Source organism: Engraulis encrasicolus, chromosome 1 (assembly GCF_034702125.1).
Source record: "Engraulis encrasicolus isolate BLACKSEA-1 chromosome 1, IST_EnEncr_1.0, whole genome shotgun sequence".
Taxonomy (NCBI): domain Eukaryota; kingdom Metazoa; phylum Chordata; class Actinopteri; order Clupeiformes; family Engraulidae; genus Engraulis; species Engraulis encrasicolus.
In genome coordinates, this window is record NC_085857.1 from 40,159,392 (window position 1) to 40,186,318 (window position 26,927).

Here is a 26,927-nt window from a genome sequence, read left to right on the forward strand (position 1 = left end):
CACACACACACACACACACACACACACACACACACACACACACACACACACACACACACACACACTAACTTAAAGTGATTCTGTCCCATTTTTGGAAATAAGCTTATTTTACATCTTCCCTTGAGTTAAATAGTAGGGCTTTACCATTCTCCTGTACTTTCAACCGTTCTCGGAGTACGGCAGTGCAAATTTTACATCCATGCTAGCAGTTAACATGGACTCCTATGAGACCAGTTAACCGCCAGCTGGTCTCATAGGACTCAATGTTAACAAAGAGAATGGTTGAAACTGAAAGTACAGGAGAATGGTAAAGCTGTACTATGTAACTCAAGGGAAGGTGTAAAATAAGCTGATTTCCAAAAATGGGACGGTATCACCAAGTTTCAGACGGTAAGAGGTTTAGAAGGTTTAGAATTGAAGGGTAAGAAGGTCTATTTTTTATTTAATGTGACGGTTAAAGTTTGACCTGCTATCATCAGTTTACTATATTTTGTTATCATGAATTTTTCTTCTGTGTCATGCCTGGTTCCTTCGGAGACTGTTGCTGTGTTATGTGCCCATGTAGGAATGCACATACATAGTACATTCGAAAGACAAGAACATGCTAATTGCTAAGTATTAAGAGTCTTAGATCATCTGCAATTTCTCAAAAAAAAAAACTACAGCATTATTCCATGTAATCTCTCCACCAGAATGGAACACGCAAAGGCTGAATAAATGTTATATTAATCTTTATTTAATATTTGCTGGTTTAAAATGTAGGCAAGAGTGCTTAAAACCATTTTACGTCTCACACACACACACACAACAACAACAACCTCCTCCCCCCTTTAACCCTCTCCGCTGGTTTCTCAAGAGGCCACAGGAGCAGCTTTGATAGCCTGGCTGGCGCAACTGGAAGTCTTTTCGAGAGTCTGGCACCAGGCAAAACATCTACATATAGGGTTGCCATTGCCAACCATCCTTTGAAATACGGAATCGCCCCGTATTTACAAATTAAAGTACGGGTTCCTCATTGAACTGAAACGGGACACAGGATGAAATAAAATGCAGGAAATTACATCTAAGAAAACCCCAGGGAGCAGAGTAGTACAAAGTAAAAGTAGAAGTAGTCTTACAGATGTAATTACAACACTACTAGTAGTATGATATTACAAAGTTGTAACCATGTAATATCATACTACTAGTGTTGTAATTACATTGGTAAGAGTAACTTCTACTTTATAAAACTCTGCCAGGGAGGACCCCCAGACCTCCGCAACAATGAAGTATACCGTGTTTTTTTCATTGATAGTTGATAAACCCTATATTTACATGTCTCTGAAGGAGATGTAAAGGGCGTGTCAAGCTCACATTCATAAAATGCCTCAGTATGCTAGTGATTGAATTGGGTCGATTAGACCACCCATTACTTCTCCTGTTAAAAGAACAGGTGCGTCATTGCCTTTGACACACCCCGGCAAGCCATTGAAAATGCTCAAAATAGATTGGTTCCTTTTCTATGGGAAGTTGAGATGTCCTAAGTGGTTTGCTTGGCCAGACTATGTTCTCTATCTAGACACGTGCAGTGGCGTAAGCCAGGCTACCATTATGTGCCATTTGAACACGTCACTTCACTTGCTTCACCATCAAGCCCTTTTGACTAGAGATTTCAAGCTTGGGTTCAGAAAGCAAAAACCCTTCCACAAATATGATCCAACCAACTGATTCAGCTCATCGCAATGAGTACTACTCAATACTCAAAAGGCAGAGCACTTACTCAGTGAGGTCACCTATGTGGGAGGGAAACTGTGGCAGGGTTGTCACTTCCGAACCCCTTACTTCATACTGTTAAAACTGTGTGACCCCCCTATACACCACAAGCCAGGGGTGTGTTTCTCGAAACGATACTTGCTTACTACGTTAGCTACTTTGTTGTTTGCAATACAATTTCCCATTGGCAACTACAAAAGTTGCTAAAAAGGCTAACAACTATGCTTTCGAGAAATGCACCCCAGACCTCCCAGTGATCCAAAATGCAACATTATTGCTCATTATGGCACATGCATTAAGACAATCCTCAGTGTGAGTCTATTCATAATGATCTATGATTCTCACAGCGTACCACATAACCAGGGCTTTAAATTAACACCAGCCAAATGGCCAAATGCTGGTGAAAGACCGAGCTTAAACCATTTTGACCCATTAGGGAGTGTGTGTTTGGCTAATAAGATTAACATCTATTAGCCGTTTTAGCTGGTGATGAAAAAAAAGTTAATTTTGGAGCCCTGCACATAACCCAAAACACATACCGTAGCATTGCACACTTCAGCAGACATACCAGTGACCTCTTTCATCTTAAGGCTGCATCCATACGTGTCCCCTCACTATACAAAGTGCATTAGGTAGGGAAGGTGACGCTAACCCTATAGTGCACTCTATAGCTTAACGGGGACACATACATGAGGTAAAAAGAAACCAGGCACAATGGTTGACAGGAAGACTTTTCTAGGTTGTTTGCCTAACTCTGGTAAAAAAAAAAACCTTCATTACACCACAAAAGGAATTAATATTGACACATGCGCACAGGCATGCAGGTACAGCCACAAAGTCACACACACATACGCACACGCGCACACACACACACACATTGGCAGATGAGAAGATCTCCCCAAGATTACAATTTCATTAACAGAATAACACTAAAACAAACTACAAAAATAAGGACAACACAAAAGTTTGACAAACACTTACGTTCACACTCACACATAATTAAAAAATTAACACTGAAATGTTATGAAAAGGAATTAATTTCTTTAAAAACCTTCATTTTTAAAAGTACTTAGCTTCATATTATTCGACTGCATATAGCTCTGAGTAACACGTATTAGCCTAGAAGCAGTAGTAGAGCATTGCATGGTTGTGTTACAAAGAGGACTGAAGCGTTTTAGTTATCGGTACTCTGCAACGCTGAATACATCACCAATTTCCCATTCTTTGTCCCATGACTCTTTTCTCCTTCCATCCTTTGTGTGGCAGTGTGAAAGCACAATCTTGCTTGAGCAGTTCCCATTTTGTGCCAAGAAGTTTGTCATTGTCTTTTTAGAAGTCCTGCATCTTGCATCTTGGTGTTCCATTATGTTGCCCCAATAACAATGTCCGGGAAAAACAACATTTATTGCTGCTTGGTCAACATTGTAGGAACGAATGGCTGCCAAGTAAACCAACGTTCTATACCTCTTGCTTTACCAAGATGTCCGTCTCACCTAAGATCATCATAAGACATAAGCCACTCCACACGATTCCATCTTCTGAGCAAGCGACAAAGAGGCAAAAAGCAGCTAATGTTTTGCTTATCAAGAATTAAAGTGCTATATTTTTATGTGAACATAAGCTTGCTTCAGAGAGAGAGCGAGAGAGAGAATTACAGGTCCTTCAAAGACAACTTCTTTCCACTTTGTGTCCATTTTTCTGAAATTCCATTTCGAGTACCCAAGTGTCTTTCGCCATCCGCTCTGAGATCCATTTTCATTGCACGTTTCCCATATCCCTTCATTTTTCTTTTATGTGATCCTGATTCCTGCCCTAAAGTGACAGTCTACTTCAATATACAGAGTCTGACTAAATTCTGTAGTGTCCAAACAGCTCCTCAGCAGTTTCCATAGGTGTCCTGTATTGAGCTTCCTCATTGTGTGGATCCATTTATAAACACAGGGGGTCGCTGTTGAGCTATAAGAGAGTGGTGGAAGGGAAGCCTTCAGTAGTAGTGGTGGTGTTGTTGTTGTTTGCCCGTTCACTTGCCATGGCGCCATCGGCGCGTCTCACTGGGACTGGAGCTGGAGCCTAAGGATCGGCAGTGGCTCCTCCATCGCTTTCTCAAGACGAAGTCATAGTTGGCCGACGTACACATGGCGTAGAACACATTGGCTTTGTCCGGGATCAGCAGTTCTGGAAGACACATAAGACAACACACAGTCTGTATGAGGACATGCAGCATGCATTCTGTAGAGCAGAGTAGAGTAGAGTAGAGTTGAGTAGAGTAACTTTATTGATCCCAAGGGGTGAATTCAGGTGTCAAGTAGCTTACATAAATACATATAATGCCCACATGACATTTCAAGACATATAACACAGGTAATAGTCAGGGAGGGGAAAAATAAAGAAAAAATAAAAGGAAATTGTGCAAAAACATATTCTGTGAGTTGGTGATGATTATCTAAGAATTCTGTGCAAGTCACATGCCTCTTGACAACTCCATGACAGGAGGAAATATCAATTCCAACAACAGTCTTATCTTTCTCAGACTTTATTAACTTCCGCAATGGTTAGCTCCCTTGGGTGGAAATTCAATAAGTGTGAGACAGATCTCACTCAAATTTAGAAGCGTTGCAAACACCCGCAGGGAACAGAGACACTTTGGGCTCAGTATGAGATCTTACAAGACTGGTTTCTAAAAGGAAAAGTCATGACAATGTCAAGTTGTTGCTATTTTTTCCACAATTGAGAGGCCTCCAATGTTTTCTTTTTCTTCTTAAGGAAACAAAATGGCTGCCAATTGAGAAAGAGAAAACTCGTCACACTGGATCCACTTGTCTTCAATTACAGCACTACATTCGCTCACTCATGATAATTAGGGCAAGACAATGGGACACATTCTGTGTTTCTTCTTGAGGAGCTGACACACATCGATGTTTAAGTTGAGAGGGAATTCTTACGTATCGGCCAGCTGGCAGTACAGGAGCCTCACAATAGGACAGTGTCAGCATGAGGAAGGAGCTAGAGCACACTGTAGCTAAAACGCCTTTTATTCAGTCCACACAAGTAAAGTGACTAACGTTTCAGAATGAAGTTGTAGTTTAAAAACGTTGGCCACCTGTATATGGGTCAATGATGTTTTTTGGACTCAGGCATCAGGTGGTAGGCTACAAACACAGCTAATGCCCATACATTAATTAGCAATTGGCTATTATGGTATGATAATGAACATGATTTCTTCGGCAATCCACTAAAAACAAAAAACTAAAACAAAGAATCTATACAATAGTGACATTAGCTGCGATTGCACCACCCTGACGTGTGCTGCTACTAAAGCGTCATTGACCCGATATGCAACTGAGGTCATCCTTCACAGTCCACTGTTTGGGGGGCAAACTCACAACATCACAGCAAAATGTGGAACGGTAGACAGACATGCTACCAAGTAGGGCTGCACGATTATGGAAAAAATCATTATCACAATTATTTTGGTCAAAATCATAATCACGATTATTAATCACGATTAATAATTTTTGCAGATTTTTTTGAAAATTATAACAAGATGAAATATAACCAAGAATCAATTACATACGGGATGAGCAAAATAAAATGAATTGTAATAATTATGTAAAGGCAATAGCATGAAACTTAAGTGGACAGATTTCTGGCCAGAAACACCAGCCTGTCACTATGTTCTGGCTTCAAGGAAGCTCTCAAAAGTAGGTCATTATTGACACGATTAAATCACGATTAAAATCATGAGTTCGATTTCACTATTTTATCACGATTTTGATTATTTTTCGATTAATTGTGCAGCCCTACTACCAAGTGAGGTAAGCCACTAGCCCTTTCGTAGGTGCTCTGTGGTGCTTATCTTGGAAGGTTACCAGGCTAAGGCGGAAGAAGGTCATTATGTAGTAGGTCCATGTGCTTTTAAACAATGTTTACAATATAATATTATATTCTTTTCATCTTTTTGTCAAAATTTGGAGTGGCTTTATTGTACCAAGTCCTTTTTGTTCCGGATACATTTGCATATTGGTCAACAACATTTTAGTAGTAGCACATGTAAGGGTGATACAACCACAGCTAATGCCACTATTAAATGGATTAAATGACTTTTTATTATTTTAAGTGGGTTATCTAAAAAGCCTATTCATTGCAGTACATTAATTACCCATTACTAATTAATTAATGGGCATTAGCTGTGGTTGTACCACCTGACGTCTGAACCCCCCAAAAAAGCGTCATTGACCCTTATGTTTGGTGTGGATACTCATTTTTTGAAAAAAGGTTCGCACACTTCTTTGGATTTTTTCTTCTTTTTATTCATTCATTCATTCATTCATTCATTGGCAATGACGTTTCGACCTCTGGGTCTTACCAAAGAAGTGTGCGAACCTTTTTTCAAAAAATTAAAAAAAAAATCTTTTTGTTCAGCACCAGGGATTGTGCACAAGTAACTCTCTACTGGTGTGGATACTCACCCTTGTCGTTGGACAACACCTGGCTCAGGCTGAAGTCGTGGCAGCTCATGCCCTCCAGGTTGTGCTTGTCCAGGGCCCTCTGCACCACCTGAGCCGTTTTATCCTGGCTGGTCAGCTGGGGAAAATGGAAGCACATACAGTCGATTAGAGTCATCAATTACCATGAAACGCTGACTTTTGTTATGATGAGAAATTGGCCCCACCGTGGCACAAATGGTAGGGCACTGTTATGACAGGGCCCCGGGTTCGATTCCTGAACCGAGGTCATTTTTCTCCCCCGTCTCTCTCTCCCACTTGTATCCTGTCCCACTCTTCACTGTCCTGGCTACATAAAGTTGAAAAATCTCCAATATATATAGTATATATACAGTATATCACGAAAGTGAATACACCCCTCGCAGTTTTAGCAGATTTTTGAGTATATCTTTTCATAGGAAAGCATTACAGAAATTTCACATTGACACAATTATTAGTGACCTTTTAACAACTTATTTAACCGCTTAAATTTCTTGTTCACTCAGAAAAAAACAAAATACAGCCATTAATGTTTGAACATGTACTCACAAAAGAGAGTACACCCCAGACTAAAATCCGGTAGAGAAGGGGCTGTGTTGGCTCGAATCGTCTTGAAATGCTCTTCACTGTCCTGGCTACATAAAGTTGAAAAATCTCCAAAAAAAAAATATATATATATATACACTGTACATCTCATGCAATGAGGTGACTCACCAGGATGCTCTTGTAGACGTTGCCGTTGCTACCGGTCTCCACGCTGACCCGCACGATGCAGGAGTCGGCCACCTGCCTGTTGTAGACCGGATGGGCCGCAGAGGCACAGGACGTAAGGGAGGAAGTGGAGGAGAGAGTGGAGGAGGTGGAGGAGATGGTGGAGGAAGAGGAGGAGGACGACATGGTGGAGGAGGAAGACGAGGAGGAGGACATGGAGGAGATGGCACTGTCTGGGCTCAGGGGCACCAGGTCAGACTGGGAGGAGGAGCTGGAGGGAGTTGGAGAGCCAGAGGAGGAGGACGAGGAGGAGGAGAAGTCCTCAGCAATGTTCTGGCAGGAGGTGGAAGGAGACTGTAGAGGAGAAAGGAACACAATAAGCAGTTGATAAGGACAGGGATTTCAAACTCGGGCCCGGGAGCCAAATTTGGCCCGCCGAGTCATTTTATTTGACCTGTGAGATCATTTAAAATGTGTTTTGCAGTTGGCCCACATACACCAATATACAACCCTGTACACAGTGCATTGATGTGGGCAGAGCTCTATTTTGTTGGAGCTGCCTCTTGTTTATCTATGCTCTGCAGAGATCAAATTGACCATTCATTGCTATAGCACATCTGTGCCGGTGTGTGGGGGCAACCGAAATTGTCGGAACCAATAGTGCTCCGCAGTGCCGTCAGAGCCGGTGTGCGGAAACCCTGACTCCCTCCATCTACTGAAATACTGCCCTTTACCTTTCTCCCAATTCTGCTGTTCGGTAATGTGCACAGAGCAGAGCAAGTCCTATCAAGCAGCAAGAACCTCAGAGGAACAGCAAACACACTTCGCACGGTATCACCTCAAGGGCATCAGCAAGATTCAGTCAGTCGGCTCCATTACTGTAACGGTGCAGGTGAAGGTTTAAGTCAAGAAAACCTTGGGCAGGGCACACACTGTATTACCAGACGAATTCGACCCCAGTGGGGGAAATGTCATTCCAGGGCTCCTACCTGGAGTTTTGCGTTCCTGAATGTTTGAATTGCACCAAATTCTTGCCACTGTGCCGCAATCATTTCATGTTTATATATGACAGGCACATACATAGATAGCCCTGGGGTCAAACGATACCACCTACAATTTCAAATACCTAGATGTGGAAGTGCCATTAAGGCTCATTCACACACTGCAGGCATGGGGCGTAAGCGAAACAAGTCAGAATGTATCCGTGCTCAGTCCGAAATGGTTAAAAAACATGTAAACAGGTTATTCTTTACAAAATGAAGCAAAGTGTCAGCATGGCGCTTGGATGGGTCTGTGAGCAGCAGCCCGGACAAGTGCATATTTTCTGCATGGGCGTGTCTGTGCTATGGACGGGGTCCTATTCAAATATATGGCCCACAACATGGACGGAAGGATGGGCTTCTCACGGATAGAACGCACATGCAGACTGGACAGTGTGAAAAGCACAAATGAACACCCGGTGAACCTCTGGCACTCCCGCTGCCCCCCTTCCAGTGAACACACACCTACACACACGTACACTGATATTATGTAAAGCGACCTTGGGTGTTTTGAAAGGCACTATATAAAACAAAGGTGTTATTAGTTGTAGTAGTAGTAGTATGTGAATGAGGCGTTAGTCTCTCCTACCTGTAGTTTGAGTCTGAGTGGCAGGCCGTTGGGGCTGGACAGGTCCTCCATCTCCGAGCCGCTGGACCCAGACGAGGAGACACTGATCTGGTCCGCATGGGTCTTCCTGCCCGCACTGTCATGGTGGCTCAGGAGCCTGTCATGCACATTGGAGCGGAACGTTTCTACATTAAAGTTTTGTTATTTTACACAAACACACAATAACCCCAATCCCAAGGCACAAACTGAGGAAAAATACATGCATACATAAAATAAGTAAAATAAAATAAATATAATAAACCAACGAATGCAGAACAGTTACTGACATGTCAGCAGTGAAAGCTAGGTTAACCTCAAAAGTGGGTTGGAACATGTCCCCACCATCCACACCTAAAATTACACCTATGGCTATGCATCTATGCTCCTTTATGACGTACGAGGTGATCTTCTTGGAGACGAGTAAGGATGCGTTTAAGTGTAAAGCAGAGGGAAGAGGGCAGAGACACCATATGGCACAAGGCGAGAAACACCATATGCTCATGATGACTTGGATATGGGTATGGGTACTGTATGTGTACTGTCTATGTCTATTCTGTCTAGGTCTTTACCTAACGTATGTCCATATCTGTATGGAAAAGTAAGAAACATAATTTCAATTCTTTGTATGACCAGTGCATGTAAAGAAATGGAAAATAAAGCCGACTTGACTTGACTTGATGACTTACGAGGTGATCTTCTTGGTGATGAGGCGGTGGCTCCAGGAGGAGGGGGAGTTGGGACATGGGTCTACTGGGGGCTCCAGCTCTCTGGACAGCTCATAGCTACAGCACACAGGGGGAGACACAGGAGAGGGGTGAGGGAGGGTTAACACACACGCACACAGAGAGGTCAAGAGAGCTAAAGCATAACTCAGTATGTAAAAATACAATTCAATCCATGCAATAGCACCATTAGAGCAGCATATGTGCTCTTCCATATCAACCGCGGGCTGGATGGGACGTACATAACCGGGCCAGATCCCGCATGCGGACCATCATCTCGACACCCCAGGTGCATTGACGCAGTAGCGCAGCAACCCTGCTGTATCATTGTGGATTCATGTGCTCTCGGAATCATGGTAAATACGCCGATATGGGAAACACACATGAACACCACCCAAGTGGTATTTTCCACTGGAAAACTCTTGAATAGTTGTCATACACAAGTTTCCTAGACTCGTCAATACAGGTTTTCGAGAGCACATCAATGCACAATCAGTCTTGTACTGCAGTAGGCCAGATTGAAGCGTACCTCTGCTGGTCGGAGAGGAGCGTGCTGCCCATCAGCCACTGGCGGATGTGAGGGTGGGGGCTCAACCGGTAGCTGGAACAGGAGGCCTGCAGCTGCATGATCTGGGAGAGGATCTCAAACTCCTGAAGAGACACACACACACCAGAGCAGACCGTTACATTATGTTACATCTGTGATGGATTCTATATCACATACATTACATTATATAGCATAACCTATTACACTTGGATAACACTTTAACCCAAAGTGACCCACTGTCATTCCAGGGTATCCGTTACAGCCCATTTGGTCTATAATGAATATTTACTTCATGATGGTTTCAGTGAGCAGCATAGTTGCAATGCCTACTCTTGGCCACCATCCTACACACTGTACCATTAACCATTAGGCCAGGGACATGCTTGCTGCAGGATACACGTGTGCAGACACATTTCGCGCACAAACGCATTGCCATGCAGCTTTTATTGCCATGCATTTATTATTTTGCGTGCAGAAAAACACCTGACACAAGGTATGCAGATGCATGCGAGCGGTGAAATATTGAAACAAAATTGTGAGGGGCAATCTTCCGAACTTCCATGTTGAAGTCATGGTAGAGCCAAACAAAGGTGGCAAACATGAATTGAGTCCCGTTAGCCATCAGTATCATGACCAGCATTGTGCGTCGTCGTCTTGAAGCAACTACGTGCATTCGGTTGCACACGGTTGCATGCGTAATATAAGGCACACAGCAAGCATGTCCACAGCCTTAGGCCATAGTTACCCCCACCCCATATAAACATCCATGTGTACCGAACACCGGCTCACACAAACTGATAACTGTGAGGATGAGGCTTGCCGTAAATGTCACCCATGACTAACTATGGTGTGATTTGTTAGCGCTATGTGACGCACGCGGGGTCTTGGAATGAGGTCAGAGCAGAGCAAACAGAGAAAGCTGGTGGTAACTCACCCGTCGCCGTTTCTCAAAGTGGATGAGTCCGCCCTGTCAGGGGAAAAAAAACAAGAGGCAGAACATGAGACTGAATACACAGCTATTCTCTATGTTTTGACCTTAAAATCAAGTGACCTTGATTCACAGTTCAATAATTGTGGGTACAGACAACAATCTTGCCATTGTAACAGTTTGGGATTGCCTATGGATACACACAATATAGCCTACGCATTTCTCAATGCTGTCACTACCACTTAATCAGTGATGACACAAAACATCACAGGGTGGATTGCCTGCCAGGGCAGTAAAATAGTGTTGCACTTGCTAGGACATATCCGCAGTGTGCCCTTGGCTTTGTGTATAGTTTACTGGGATGTTCCATGGCATCATTATCAACTGTGTGTGCATATGACACCACATCACATGGTGGACTGACTGCCCGGTCTGTAATGGCGAATACAGACAACAGTCTTGATAGCAGAAACTAAATATTAAACTACATTTTCAATAATAATAGTAATAACTTGGTTCATTTCTTGCCCTGATGAAGGCCCTGTAGCTGGCCGAAACATGTTGCCAGTCATTTTAATTCTATATGTTCAACGCATTTTTTTATCACAGGGGGGAGAGCACAGGGCAATAAAATAAAGACTGCTGATGGCAATACATGTCACATCTACAACTTGGTCATGGCCATGTATGTACTGAATTTAATGGGATGTATCAATTTTGTATATTTTTTGGTAACGCTTTAGAATAAGGTTCTTCTGATAAGCGTTTATAGTCACTAGTAAGCAGGTAGTAATACCCTTACAAGTGCCCAATAACATGCTTATTAACTTGGTTAACATATTTAACATTGTTAACATCTGATGAGTAACTTTATTTGAGTAAAAGCATGAAAATCGGTACACATGGCAGCCATCTTGAAAAGTTAGTTTTTTTCGCGACGCCTCCATATCTAGTATTAGTCAGCATATCAAGATGGATATGTGTGCCGATGTAAATAATAAGACAAAAAAAATAAACCACTATAAATACATAATAAGCAGCTTATAAGATGTTAACAAAGTTAATAAGCATGTTATTGGGCACTTGTAAGGGTATTACTACCTGCTTACTAGTGACTATAAACGCTTATTAGAAGAACCTTATTCTAAAGCGTTGCCTATTTATTTATTTAACCTTTATTTTACTAGTCACATTGAGGTGGTTGCGTCTTTTTCAAGTGGGCCCTAGCAAAGAAAGCCAAGAAAGCTAAACACACATGCAAAACTCACAAAAGATGGCACACTGTATGTACAAAGCGCAAAGGCATGCCAAGGAGCAAAGGTATGATGAGTGGATGTGCAAAAGGAGACCAGTGAAACACTTGCAGCAGGAGAGAAGTGCCTGTTTCAGTCTGTTGGCCTTCCTCAGGTCACGTGACCTGAGGAAGGCCAACAGGCTGAAACATTGTCACATTAAAAACTTGTTTATGTAACTCGGGAGTGTGCAGCACTTCTCTCCTCCTGCAAGGAGCAAAGGCATGCCATCGCTGTCACTGTCATCACTGTGTCACTGGCAACACATGACACATTTACTGTACCGAAGCATTCCTCATTATTATTACGTGTTATGTGTTAACAGTCAACATAACAGTCGGAGCTTGTCACGCACCTCCACGGTGTCTGTGAGGGCTGTGTCCAGCATGGTGAGCACGGTCAGGTAGGTTCCCAGATAGGGGACGATGCCCGTGGAGCTACAGGTGCCCTGGTGAGGTCAAATAGGAACATGTTACTTAACACAAACTCAAATAAGAACACATTACAGGTCAGGTAGGTGCCCAGATAGGGGACGGTGCCCGTGGGGCTGCAGGTGCCCTGGTGATACAAGGAAGGAGGTCAAATAGGAACATGTTACTTAACGCTATTGTCAGATACACAAACTCTTAAAAAATAGGAACGTTATGTAACACCATTGTTGGATACACAAACTCTTCAAACCTAAGTAAGAACCTAAGTACGTTCCCAAACTCTTGGAAAATAAGGACACATTATTTAAAACCATTCTCATTCTACAAGAGACGAGATTCACAAATAACATTGTCAAATAAGAACACGGTGGTCAGGCTACAAGAGTTAAGATTTTCAAATGAAATGATGTATGTTAAAAGAGGTCAAAGATCAAGTGCATCGTTACAGCCCTAATTACTTCATCTGTTGGCGATCGTGCCACACAATGCTCCCTCAACCCTTCTCCAACTCATTTTATAATTTAAAAAAAGTTTCTTCTATAGCCCCCAAACAACCTCCTTAGTAACCCCTACAGTGATGTTACACTTGATGACTGACTTCATCGGCTGGTGATCGTGCCATGAGAGGGCACCGAGCGAGCATGTGACTTTTAGAGAAGCTGAAACTCAGGTCTGGGCCGAAATAAATCACCCTTCGTCCTTGTCTCCCCCACCACAACACTTCCTCTTTTCTCCTCTCAGAAGAAACCCATAAACCAGGCAGATTCTGCTGAGCTTGACACAATTAGGTACTTTTCCTCATTCTGCTGACTGCTCTGCAGCACGTGCTGCTTCTAAGTCGGTGTGGATGACACAGTTTCGTGTGAGTAAGAGGGAGCTCTGATGAAGACACTGATACAGCGAGCTATCTGACACACAAACCAACAGGACCAACGAGTAGTATGGGCTTGGTGACCTAAATGTTATACAACGCAGCAGTGATGAACCAGTGGCTTTAAAAGCTGCAAATCACAAATTTGTTTCCAGTACATTATTCAACAAACCCATTTTAATGTCTAGAATTAGTAAATCATTTCATTCGTAGAGGTGTAATCAATTGATTTTGGCATGTGCCATATTGAGTTCTGCAGCCCGATTTTCCATCACTAATGATTACACAGTATTATTGAAAGTGGAGATTCTGGGGCTATTTAATGTTAGTTTCATTTAATGAGCAAAAGTCACAGATAGCGATAGTGTAAACAGTGTATAAAGAGCTCTTGGAGTTATGAAATTAGACTTGGTGAGAGTCACATATCAAATGGATACTCACTATCTGCCTTGAGAGAGGACACAGTTTGGGGGACCTGGGAGTTGTTGGACAGTCGTCAGGGCCCTCTGCTTGGCTACCCTCCTGAAGAGAAGAAGGGAAGAGAGATTTATAAATTTAAACTCAGACTATGTATTCATTATTTCAGTGACATTGAATAATTTACATTTAAATATCATCATCATTCAGATTTACAAACATATTTTCATACTAATTAAGCCGGTCAGTATTGACATCCGAGATAGTGAAAAAAATAGGCCCATTAGCAACTCGTCGTCTAACACACTGAGTTCTTAAGTTGTTGTGTTGTAATAATAAAATATCTAATATACAATAATGAAATCATACTACATATAGGTACCAATGGTTTTGGAACGGCTAGAAAACATGACTCTTCATATCAAGCAGCAACACAAATGGGAAATGTTAAGCAGTATGGAACTCTGTTAGTGTTGGATAAGAAAGTAACTCCTAGCTGTTATTAACCCTGCACTCTACATAATAGGCCTAACCATTAAGCCACTTTAAAGTGCTGATGTATGCTGTTTTTCTAATGCTTTCGAGTGCTCTTCCATGCTACATGTAACTACTTGAGACACCACACGGAACCCAACAGGTGCTTGACTTCAGTGGAAGTCACTGCAAATAAACACAACTGAAACTACACCCTATTTACAAACGGGAAACCTTCAAAACAAGTTCCACTCCACAGGTGTGTGTGTGTGCGGCGGGATAACAGACAAGAGATGACTCAACGACATTGTGTTTGAGATCTCTGGCGTGTCTCACACAAACATGGCATGAAGCATGGAGGGTTGATTGCACTGGAGGGGTCATACAATGAAGCTTTTACGACTGGGAGAAAGCAAGGAGCAGGTTGCATGTGTGTGTGTGCGTGTGTGTGGGAGAACAGAACATGCTTATCGTTGTTTAAACACTGATACCGGGCACTAGGCGGGTGGAAAAAAAGCTATGCTCGGCCATTAGCGCTGCCTAGTGACGTCAGTATCTGCTGCACTTAAAGCTGATGGTGCCCCCGGACAATGGAAAGTGCTTGGGCCAGAGAGTTGTGGTTCTCTGCATCCCACTAACTGGTCCTTGCGCATGTTAACCCAGAGATGGTACATTCGCTTCCTGTATTCTCTATGCGTCTACCTTCTCAAGGCAGAGTGTCTTTTAACCCTTTGAGGAGTACCATCACAATACGTGATTAGAATTTTGCCCAAACGTTGAGTTCTCATTATGATGTCATAAGATTTTTAAAACAGACTTCTATGGAGCTGTAGAGTGTTCAATAAAAATCTAGAAGAACCTGGAACCTTACTCCTCAAAGGGTTAAAACATTCTAGAAGTAAAATGTGTTGTACAACAATGAGCAAGATTCCAAAATTCCACATGATGTTCTACACATAAATGTGTATAGAAGTCTTATATACACATCTATGGTTCTACATATGGAGGCCAAAATTCTTCAGAACTTTCTTTGTCCAAACATTCTTTTCACACTTTAAAGTTAAGAGATGTGGAGAGTGCTGACCTCAACCAGGATCTCTCGGCTGGTCAGCACACAGTTCTCGTCGGGGAAGGTCTCACAGAGATGATCAAAGGATTCAAGGCTCTCCCTGGAGAAAACATGAGGTAGAGAAAGTACTCGTTAACATTGATCAAGGAATGAATCAAGAATACATTTAAGTATACATTTCAGCATACATTTCATACGCAACCAAATCATCTTCGGATTATTCCATCTAGTTGTCTTAGTGTGGCTCTTGTGCATAACCAGCAGGAACTACCCTCAGAGAGCTAAGTTTAACACCATGTTTTGAGCATCCTTCCATAAGCCACAGTAGAGAAGTACTAGAGTAATGTAGAGTACAGATAATTTACTGACCCCCAGAGCAAATTAAGATGTCCAGCAGCATGCCTGCCAGCATCACACAGTACATACTGTACAGATCAAACGTATCGCACACATCTGCATGCCTAAAAGCATTCACTTTGAAATGTCCGCACCTGCTGACAGCTGCCCATGTCTTCTTCAGCCTGTAGACGGCGTTGGACTGCAGAGCTGACAGAATGGCATGCAGAGACGAGAAGTTCCTCAGATGCCTACACTCCTGCAACAACACAAACACCACATAACACATGTCACGCACATCAGAAAGGTAAGCTTACTCAAACCAACAGGACTGTGGGCCTGCTTTCCATGTGATTTGTTAATGCTAATTTAGTCGTTTTGCATAAAGAAATTTAGTCGATTTGCATAAAGAAAATTAGATACTTCCTAATTCCTTTGTGGACCACTGTTAAAAAATACTTGTGTATTTCTTCGAAAAATACCAACTTTAATGGAAGGATCGTTTGTGAAATGCATGCGCATCTGTGGTGTAAAACCTCTACAGATGGACACGCTGCTGAGATGAATACATTACTGTGATGAGCATGCACGCCTGATGCAAATGAAACGGCAAGGAAGCCTGACAAGGGTGATGTAAGACTTTCATGACGCATAGCTCATTTCCATGTCCATGTCTATTACTTAACCATGAAAAACACGCACATCTGGGTCATAGTGAAAGTTCAGTGTGGCTGTGCGATAACACTGGCCAGGCCTTTAGCCGCTCTGAAAGCGTCAACTCAATTAGGGTTTGACTAGAGATGTTTATATTGGTCTTTATCATCTCATTGGACCAGACCTCTGAGGATGCATTCCATCCTGGATTAACGCCAGAGCTCGAGATGAGGAATTGTAGGTTATAGACTGGCTGGTTGTAGTTTGGTAAGGGTGTGTTACATTCGTTATATCACATTACATTACACTTAGCTGACGACTTTATCCAATGCGTCAGGGTATTGGTTTCAGTCCCTGGAGCAATGTGGGGTTGGGTGCCTTTCTCAAGGGCACTTCAGCCCTTGATGGAGGTGTAGGGAGAGGTAACGGTGGGATTTGAACCTGCAACCCTCTGATCTTAAAGTGTTTATGAAACGAAAACAAACGGTCATTCCCATTAAAGCCTTGTTTTTTCTGATAGCATCGATGAGACTTTGAACCCAATCATCCTGGAGGAACTTGTGAAAATGGCAACTCAAAGTGTGAATTCTGTGAAATTTGGTGTGACTAATGAGCTGGGCTGTGACATCAAAGAGGAGAGTCCCTGGTTTGCTAGTATGGCGATGTGAGAAAACAACACACATTTGATGGACCCACATCTTATAAAGGAACCAAAATTCTGATACAAACATCAGCGTGTCGAAAAACCACACATCCAACCTCATGAGAAAAAAAAAAACAGCAGCACAAATCTATTTCAGAGGCACTGATACATCTGCAGAAAGTGACATGTCTGACAGGTGAAGTGACGATTGTTGACATAGCCTGACAGTTCTTATGTTTATGGTTACGGTTGCTAAGGGCGCTTTTCCATGACCCAAAGATGACATGGCGTGTGTATTTGTTGACAAATGGGGGGCATTTTGATTCAATTGCGCGATATAGTGTGATTGAAATGCATGTAGGCTACAGAGAAAAAACTGAGGTATTAGGCTGTTGGAAAAACACCCTACATAGCCTGAGTCCTCAGCATATTTTTAGCGTTTATCATTATTATTATTTTTTGTGCTCAAAGTCACAGGCGTTGCGTGTCCCTCAGCCTGACTCTGAGGACGAGGTGTGTCCAAACGTCAGCCACACATGCACCACAATACTAAAAACAAACAATCAACGTTTCAAAGTAGGCCTACGCTATGTGCATCTCCGTTTATTCCCTAAGCAGTAGCAGGACTTTTTCTAGGATTTTTTTGGCATCAGGGAGCATCATGGCAGGTTACAGGGGGTGAAGGGGGGTGTTCCCCCCCATGAATGAGAAATTAATTAGGGGCGCTCAAATATATATATATAAAAATAAAAGTATGAGGGTGCACCCACGGAGGTATGAGGGTGGAGCGCCCCTATTTCCCCGTTCAGAAAAAGCCCTGAGTAGCCCAGTCTGTGAGTTGGCTGTCCTCGACCGAGAGCACCACGCTGATGCGCGGATATCCTCCCAAAACCAATATATTGACCAGTTGAATGGCAATCAACAAAAAGTGCATATTCCGAGAGCATTCGCAACGGTTTGGGATGTAATGTGCATTACCCTTTCCTGAAAACAACATACAAAGCAGATGGACAAGGTAAAACAGGGGCAGTTTCAGTCTGCACGCCGGCGATGTCAATTGTTGGAACTGCTTGAGGCAATAGCATTCTCTTCAGTCCAACCATGCCCGCGACCTCCACATTTGTGGTGAAGCACAAGGGGTGGAAATGTGCCGAGCACAACAGTGACCACAAGCTTGCTTCAAAACCACGCATTGGATCCACAGAGCCCTAGCTTGATTTAGCCTTCTCCTTGTTGGCCACAGTTCCATCATTCTTCACAGAAGGGAACTTGTGCAAAGATATTCCTTCTGTCAAGTAGCCATTTTTGCAGCTGGCACCGTTCGGCTCTCCAGCAACACACTGCTTGACACTGCGCTTTGTTTTGGTACTAGCCGCCATTGATCTGAACAAGGTGGAATGAGGTGAACTCACCCCTTCTATGTCACGCATATCATTTGCATAAAATTTGCACGTCACCAAAAAAATACTTTTTGGGAACGTTTTAATATGACTTTTAGGACAAAATATCACCCAGACAATATCCCATTTCATTCACAAGGCTTAGAACTTTCAGAATCTGTCCTGGAAATGGTCAAATTCCTTTACTTTGTTTTCGTTTCATAAACTCTTTAAGATCACCTCTCTAACCATTAGTCGCCTTTACAACCAAACATTAGTGATGTAGGTAAAAATAAGAACCTAACGTATCAAAAATTAAGAGTTCACCCCTCCCACCTGAAATCTGTCAGACATTGACAGACTCTCTGCACGAAATTAGTACAATGCCAAGACCAGGCGGTGCAACTGTGACTGAGAGCACTTGCGTGATGAAAATGAGTTTGCATGCAAGTGTGACGCAAGCTGCCAACTTTCATGACGGATAACTCGTTTTTATTCCAATTACTCAACCTTGCAAACACGTGCTTCCGTTTCACAGTGAACATTTAGTGGGGCAAAGAACGATTTCTTAATGCTCATTTGTGGGGCCCGGTCAAAGAGTGATTTGTTAATGCTCATTTGAGGTCATTTGAATCGCCATTTGAATCCTTACTTGGAGGCTCTCGAGGGACAGACAGCACTGCCAACTTTCATAAAGCACAACTAATTTCCATTCCAATTACTCAAGCCTGAAAGCACACGCTTCCGTTTCACAGTGAAAGTTTAGTGGGGCAGAGAGCAATAACTTGTAAATGTTGATTTGAAGTCATTTGAATAGTCATTTGCATCCTTGCTCGGAGGCATTTGAAAGACAGATGAAACTGAACTTGGCCACACCACGTAGAACCTGACACCTTCAACACCCTAACTATTAGGCCATGCTCAAGGACACAACAGTCATGGCTGGAAGTGTAGGGAGAGGTATACTTTCTTAGGGGCAGCCGTGGTCTAGTGGTTAGTGGAGGGTTGGTCAGTCAATCTAGGGGTTGCCGGTTCGAATCCCACCTGACCTCTCTCGACATCTCCATCCATGGCTAAAGTGCCCTTGAGCAAGGCACCTAACCCTACATGGAAACCAATACCCTGGAAAATAATAGTTGTAAGTCGCTTTGAATAAATGAAAGCGTTGGCTAAGTGTAATGTAATGTAAAGGGTAGGATTGGAACCCGCAAACCTCTGATCTTATGACCACCTCCATTAGGCCACGGCTGCCCCTAAGAAAGCATTGACTACATTTCAATATCTCTCAGAACTCAATGCCCTCAAGACACAAAAAGGTGAGAGGGAGAGGCTGGAGGACAGACAGTGAGATGGAGACAGCAGCACTGACCTGGGCCACGGCAATCCACTTCTCAATGACCTTTGACCTCTGCGTGATGCTGCGGGCGGAGAGGCAGGGCGAGCTGGAGGGCGAGACGGTGGGGTGGTGACACAGCAGCGAGGTGATGACGCAGTTGGTGACGGCGTTGAACTGGGCGATGGTGGCGCGCACCGTCGGGGCGATGTGGCGGTTCTCCTTCTTGTCCCGCTGCGACCAGACGCAGCCCACGCAGTGGAAGGGGACCACCTTGACAAACAGCTCCTGGGAGGGTGAGCAGAGAAAATGTCAGTATAATAAGTTTATTTAAAAGAAGATCAAAACATCATCACATGGAAGGGGGTCACTTTGACAAACATCTCCTGTGAAGAAGATGATAAAACATGAGCCTGAAGGCTACAGTTTAGACTTACATTTTATTGTATCTTTTGAAAGGGACAGTAGATAATATTCACAATTAACTTGTGTTAAAGCGATACTGTGCCCTTTTTGGAAATATGTACGCTCATATTACACCTCTACTTGAGTTAAATGATTGAGTTGTACATTTCTCCTGCACTTTCAACTGTTCTCTGAGTATAAACACAACACTACTCACAGCATCCAGTTGTGTCAGCTGCTCTGCGATGTCCCTTGCCGTAAAGTCCATGAAGTGAGGTGGCGACGGGTCCGAGACGGAGATCTCCTCCTCGTGCTCAGCTGGACAGGAGGACTCTGTGGGGCTAGCAGCAGCCGCAGTGGAGCTGCTGTGGTGATCTACCAGGGAAACAAGTAGGGGTGTAAATCAAAGGCTCCATAACAATACGATACGGTATCAATTTCTTAAAGCAGGGATTCCATTATTTTCGATACTTAAGAATTCCCCACAATACGATACGATTCGATTCGATTCAATTTTTTCAAATTACTTTTCTACTTCTATTATGTTATGGAGCAAGGGCATTGGACAGGGGCCAGCGATTCGATTATTTAAGATACTTAAGAATGCCCCACGATACAATACGATTAGATTCAATTGTCAGCCGTAGGATTGATGCATTGATACATTTCGATTATTATTTACACACCTAGAAACAAGGAGAGGAAAGTGATCTACTGCACATGCACAACCCAAACAACACAAATAAAAATAGTCTATCCACAGCTATCAATAAAGGAGTAAGTTGCAGAATAGAGAGGGGTGACAGTTTAAAAGCCCATTGGTCAGTTACTAATATTATCATGTGTATGCCATACAGTATCGGAAAGAGTAAAATACTTTGAGAAGCAAAACGTTGAACATGAAACGCTTCAGAGCACACACACTAAGATGCACACACACACACACACTAACACACACACCCGCACCCGCACACGCACCCGCACACACGCACACGCACACACACACACACACCTTCGTCCAGGAAGCTCTTGAGGAGGGTCTCTGCTTGTCGTGCGAGGCGTCTGAAGGCGAGGCGGTGGCGCATGTGGGAGAGGAGGAGGCGCAGGCTCTGGTGCTGAGGAGGCTCCCGGAGGTCCTCACTGTGCTCCTCCAGCCACGTGTGGATGAGGGGGAGCAGCGGGCTGCGGAGGGGGACAGAGGGGTACAGAGGGGTCAGAAGCTGGGGATATCTCATGCCATATCATGCATAAATAATAGCATGTAACGTCATCTAATCAGGTCTGGCAGCAGATGATTTTGTTGGTCCCCTGCTAAACAGGTTCCTTATTTAATATCACCTTTAGGTGTCTAGACACACGCTTCATCACATACAACATTTAAGTACTGTATGCATGGGACACACACACACACACACACACACACACACACACACACACATACACATTACATATGCAGGTGATTTCAATGGTGTCTGTCTTGGGTGAATGGCTCACACGTTTTGTGGGGCTGGATATCACATGCACGACACGTAACCGTGCAGCTCTGTGTGGCATTAAGCTAAGACGTCTTGTTCTCCACTTACCTCCTGAAGCACACATTGTTGTTGTCCTGGCTAGCAACCATGTCGTCTCTGCAGAAACACAAGACACAAGAGAGGTTTCAGGCGAGGTACGGTATGAGGATGCTTCAGGCTTCCCTGCCTGCCTGCCTGCCTGACTGGTTTCTTAGTTCCTTGGCAGACAACCATCCGCATCGAAAGGAACCTGGTCGAGAGCCTTTTTGTGGTTTTTGAAAAGCCAGTCATGTAGAGTCAAGAAACCTGTTGAGCACCCTCTTTTTCCCAGTCAGGGAATGTTAAACATGCATTTCTAATGCCTTCTGGCTTTCTTGTGTAGAATGATGCATGCATCACGCCATGTGTGGATTAATATGGCTTTCTCTGCATTACAGATGCATGACTTCTTCATGAACTCTGAGAAAGGTATGCATGGAGGAGCATAATGCATAAATGTCTTACAAAAAAAGTACTATTTTGTGCATTGTGAATGATTTAATGACAGTGGTCTATTTTCATCAAACCCTACATGGAAGTACGTAACAGCTAAGAGATGATGAAAACGGATTTATGTTCTTTGGCTCTGGAATAAACATTCAAATCAGTAATATCATCCAAATTTCACTACGCCGCCTGTTTCCTAAATAGTTTCAAGGTTGACTCTTCTAAATACACAGATGTTTCCTCACCTCTCTGAAAGAGCTGCTCAATGAGTGTTGAGAATTGTTTATGACAACTCGTACAATCTGTTCTAACCAGTCTAATAAAACAACATTGGATTCCTCTCCTTTCCTCTCGCCCGTTTCCTCACCTCTGAAAGAGCTGCTCGATGAGTGTTGAGAATTATATTTCTGACAACTCGTACAATCTGTTCTAACCAGTCTAATAAAACAACTTTGGATTCCTCTCCTCTCGCCCTTTTCCTCACCTCTGAAAGAGCTGCTCGCTGAGTGTTGAGAGTAGCTATTCATGACATCTCATACAATCTGTTCTAACCGGTTTAATAAAACAACATTGGATTCCTCTGAATGTCTGAGGATGTTTATGTGTCTGTGTGGCTATATGTATAGCAAATGAGATGTGTACTTCCAATGTCTGAGGATGTTTATGTGTCTGTGTGGCTATATGTATAGCAAATGAGATGTGTACTACAAGATGGAACTGAACAGTCTGATGTGAAAACAAATATCCCTATGGGACAATAAAGAATCTAATCTAATTCCTTTCCTCTCGCCTGTTGTTTCCTCACCTCTGAAAGAGTTGTTCGATGAGTGTGGCGGTGGTGGTGAAGGCGCGATACGTTGACAGGAATATCCGGGCGTAGTCCGGGTCCTGGCAGTCCGACTCCAACAGCTGTCCCACCAGCAGCTCCAGGGTGGCGGCCTTGACCCGGCGCAGCTTGTGGGTGCGGTACTGGACGCAGCTGAAGACAGGCTGGGGCTCGGCCGCCGGGTCACTGGGCAGCTGGACGGGCTCGCGGCGCAGAGTCACGCCATACACGATGCCCTCCTCCACCTCGTCCGCCCACTCCTGCACAGGATCCTGGGAAATAGGAGGAGAAGATGGATGGATGGGGGAAACGTGTTTAAAAAATTATACAGTAGATATATGTTTGTTTTGGCCTTCATTCAGACAGGACAGTCGAAGGACAGGACAGGACAGGAGACAGGAAATTATTGTGTGAGAGAGAAGGGGTAGGATTGGGATATGACTAAGGCCGGACTCAAGCATGTGTGTCCATGGCCACCGAAGCCCAGATGTAGGGGGCTTAGCGCGCTGTCTCACAGCGCCCCTGAAAACATGTCAAACCTGTGTATATGTTGCTAAAGGATGGTGGGGCTTGCATCAAAGTGATTTAAAATTTTATATAATAATAAAATAAAATAAACATTTTGATGCAAGGTGCGCCCTTTTCTGTTGGATTTGAAGCGTTTTATTTGGGCCAGCAGCCTCAAAATAATTAAGAAACTCTGAGTGAGGGGTCGCTGTGGCGCACTGCGCTAAGCCCCGCCCACATTTGGTTTTGCATGCCCAAGAGTTGCACCCAGGGCTGAAATCCGGCCTGGGTCATTTCCCATCCCTACCTCATCTCTCTCTCTCTCTCTCTCCACATTCGCTTCCTCTCGCTCTTCACTGTCCTATCTGAAATAAAGGCAAAAAAGTCCATAAAAATATCCTTAAAGAAACTCTGAGTGAAGCCTGCTACCTGCTACAATTGCTACAGGACGGAGGGCCATGTCATGTTTTAGGTCTAAAGGCAATGATGCACAGCAGGGTAGCTTTTTGAACAATGTTGCTGGCCTCATCATGACTGGCTTCGACTTTTCTGATGAAATATATATTTTTAAAATCTGCTGCCGATCAGAGATCTCTTGATAAAATGTTTTAGTGACTAACAGTCCAAACATCTTATTATATCATTGCTCAGAAACATTGCTCAATAAGTTGCCCTGTGTGTCATTACCTTAACTCCTTTGCACAGAGTCTATGTTATCACTTTTCTGTCACCAAATTTGTAATGACCACGTCTTAATCTGTTACTTAAGGTTCTCTGGATCATAGCAATCCTTTGATGAAGTTGAGTCTTTGTAACAATTACTCGCTGACGGGCCCATCTGTACAAAGGGGCTACACCTCCTCAGCCTATTCCTGCTGGCAATAAGGAAGGGAAGAGGATGCACTGCAAGTTCAACTTGCCTATAGTCTAATGCACTGTGGTCGTCCATGACATCTTTACAACAAGGCTTTTGCCTATTAGGACATGGGCACTCACTGACAGCTAATCTAAATGGTCATTGGCACTGCTAAGTAAAAGTGATAAGGTTCCATTACCTTTCCATACCAAAAGACGGTTGATAAGTGACATCAAATTCAAATGGCTATTGACAATGCGAATGAATTGCGCGAAACCCTCCTTGTGATTCTATCTGATTAGGTCCCATTAGTTTAGCACAATAAAAAAAGACAAAGAAGAACTTCAGAGGCATTGGAGAGAACCTGACCCAACGTAGATCAAATACTGCTGGGGTCAACGAAAGGTCAGGACCTTCAACATGCTCACGGACCAAGACATCAGTCAAGCCATTGGAACAATTTTAAAATGTCTGGTAATTCAAAAAGCACCGCTGGGGAGGCTAATTGCTCCATTTGTGCAGGTAACTTCCTTATTGCTAAAGGGCCTTTGTACTGTATATTCAGGGCAATGTGTTGGTAATTATTAGAGATTACACTTGATCTCCAAGGCTTATTGACACTTTAAGACTGTCTGACATTGCCTCAGGTCAGTCAGTCAGCAATTCCCTGTAGACATAGCACATGTGCATGAAAATTGTCCAGACATTCCATGCACAATGATAGAGATCTGATTCCAAATATACCCCGTAAGGGGAAGAACAACCAGGAAAGAGAAATCTCCCGATTCCAGTCGAGCAAGACAGCAGAGCAGCGTCAAGGCAGTGGAATTTCCAAGCAAGACAAAAACCTGCCTCTTTTTTTTGTCTCAAAGGCAGTTTTAAGAATGGAATCTACAGTGAAGAAAATTTCCCCTTTTCCATGAACGAGTCTTTTCCATGAACACGTTTCATTGAAGTTCAACTCTCTGAGAGATTCATAGAAAGACAAAAAGGGTCACTTTTGAAAGATTTTAGTCTGTACTCTTGAGTAGCATGTTTAAAGTCACCGTAGGTTTATACTGACATTAATCTTGTATACAGAATACAATTCCTTTTCAGTCTTGAGAGTTTGTTTTCAAGCTAATCATGCAGAGTTTGAAGTAAGGAAACTACTTTCACTTAAGCTTGATTGGGAACCACTCTCTGTCATCTGACTGACAAGTGAGTCAGGTTTGGCAGTTTCAGCCCATGGGCAGCTGTGGCTCTTGGTCTCACCTCCAGGGCTGGGCCACTCTCCACACATTAAAAATAAATGAAAAAAAAAAAGTTTTATTCATTTATTTTTAAGATTTGAGTTCATTCATTGACAAAGTTAAGCACCCAGTGTAGGGCATTAGACTACAAAGTGTTGAGCGCGCTTCCTGATTCTTCCACTCTCCCTACACCAATCAATACACCTGGCAATAAGGCTGTAAACGCAATGAGCAAATATGGTCCTGCAATATCCTGCTTGTCATTTGCTGGCAATAGCATGCAATCAGATGAATAAATATAACATTGTATGATGCTTGCAGCATTATTTTGAGTGTAGGCCTACTGTAAATAATAAAATGTACTTCAAACCTGGAGTGGATTTCTGCACAAAACACATAAACTATGCATTTAGATGCTGTTTCTGATGCATCTTAGCACTGTTTTGGACAGTAGGCTAGACCGTAAAATATATGTGTAATTTAAAAAAAAAACTTTGGAAAGTGTCCTTGCAACGGCAAATATATAAACAAGCAGGCAACAGTTAAAGCCTATTACATTTCCGAAAGAAACAGGACACCCATATGACAGGTTCACTGCTGCTATTATGGAACTCTCCAAAGTGATTACTTCGTTCAATTCGTTGGAGACAGCCTATTTATCAAGCTTCTGGTATAGGCTACATGATAAGTCCAGAAAATCCAGCAATAACATAGATCTTAAGAAGTAGCAAATCATATTCACCATGGTAAGTTGGCATTTCCCCATTATTTCTTCGTGCTTCTTTACTTAGAAACGATTCAGCTGTTTAAGGGCTCATGTTTGATGCCTTTGATGTAGGCTAATGTGTATCCAATGTACGTTTATTTGCAGTCCATATACATCCACGTTGTTGAATCCTTGAATGTGAAAGTCGCGGTTTCCTGTCACCTCCAATAGCCGTCAAAGTTTCTCAACAGTGTCACTTGAAGTAAATCGATGAAGCAGGAGAAATGATTAGAGCGCAGTAGTTCCATATTGCATTTTAGAAGTTAAACAATAATCCAAAACGTCGTTCCTCTTGGTCTCCTCCGCCGCTTCAACTGCGTCCTTCCCGTCCTCAGGTCACAAGCGAAGACAGGTAGGATTGGTTTGAAAGCCAGAGAAATGTCACTGACGTTTGACAGCCACTCGGAAGCAGAATGGGTGGAAAGGAGAGGCGTGGAATTCGCTGGAGTCAAGCACCGCGTAGGAGTTGTCCAAATTACGCATGCGAATGCTAACATACACAACGCTTCCTCAACGTTGCTACTTTATCAAATGTACAGAGAATCGTGTTGCACTCAATTTGGATCACTTTAGAATAAAAATGTGGTATTTTAATGGAGGAGTATTACGATATACCATGACGTGAATCGGTGAATGTATCCACAT

At 43.1% G+C, this 26,927-nt stretch overlaps 1 protein-coding gene across 1 annotated transcript; it reads right to left on the reverse strand.

Annotated features, from left to right (window-relative positions):
* Positions 1 to 714: 714 nt before the first annotated feature.
* rgl3a (ral guanine nucleotide dissociation stimulator-like 3a) lies at positions 715 to 26,701 on the reverse strand. Its single transcript, XM_063202075.1, has 17 exons — positions 26,259 to 26,701; positions 22,901 to 23,193; positions 21,679 to 21,726; positions 21,108 to 21,277; positions 20,313 to 20,470; positions 19,727 to 19,978; positions 15,837 to 15,940; positions 15,361 to 15,445; positions 13,827 to 13,907; positions 12,439 to 12,531; positions 10,798 to 10,830; positions 9,846 to 9,967; positions 9,281 to 9,376; positions 8,577 to 8,712; positions 6,951 to 7,301; positions 6,222 to 6,336; positions 715 to 3,927 (listed from the first exon to the last, which is right to left on the reverse strand). The coding sequence occupies exons 1-17, from the start codon at positions 26,280 to 26,282 to the stop codon at positions 3,773 to 3,775; spliced, it is 2,316 nt and encodes a 771-aa protein (XP_063058145.1). The 5' UTR covers positions 26,283 to 26,701; the 3' UTR covers positions 715 to 3,772.
* Between the last annotated feature and the right edge of the window lie 226 nt (positions 26,702 to 26,927).

What these genes read in the sequence shown, in the direction of transcription:
- rgl3a (XM_063202075.1), bottom strand. Translation starts at nt 26,282, where the DNA reads ATGGGGAAATGCCAACTTACCATG. An exon ending in CAAGAGCTTCCTGGACGAAG is followed by an intron (nt 20,471 to 21,107) that starts GTGTGTGTGTGT and finishes TTTCCCTGGTAG; the next exon opens with ATCACCACAGCAGCTCCACT. An exon ending in ACTTTGAGAAACGGCGACGG is followed by an intron (nt 9,968 to 10,797) that starts GTGAGTTACCAC and finishes GTGTCTCTTCAG; the next exon opens with GAGTTTGAGATCCTCTCCCA.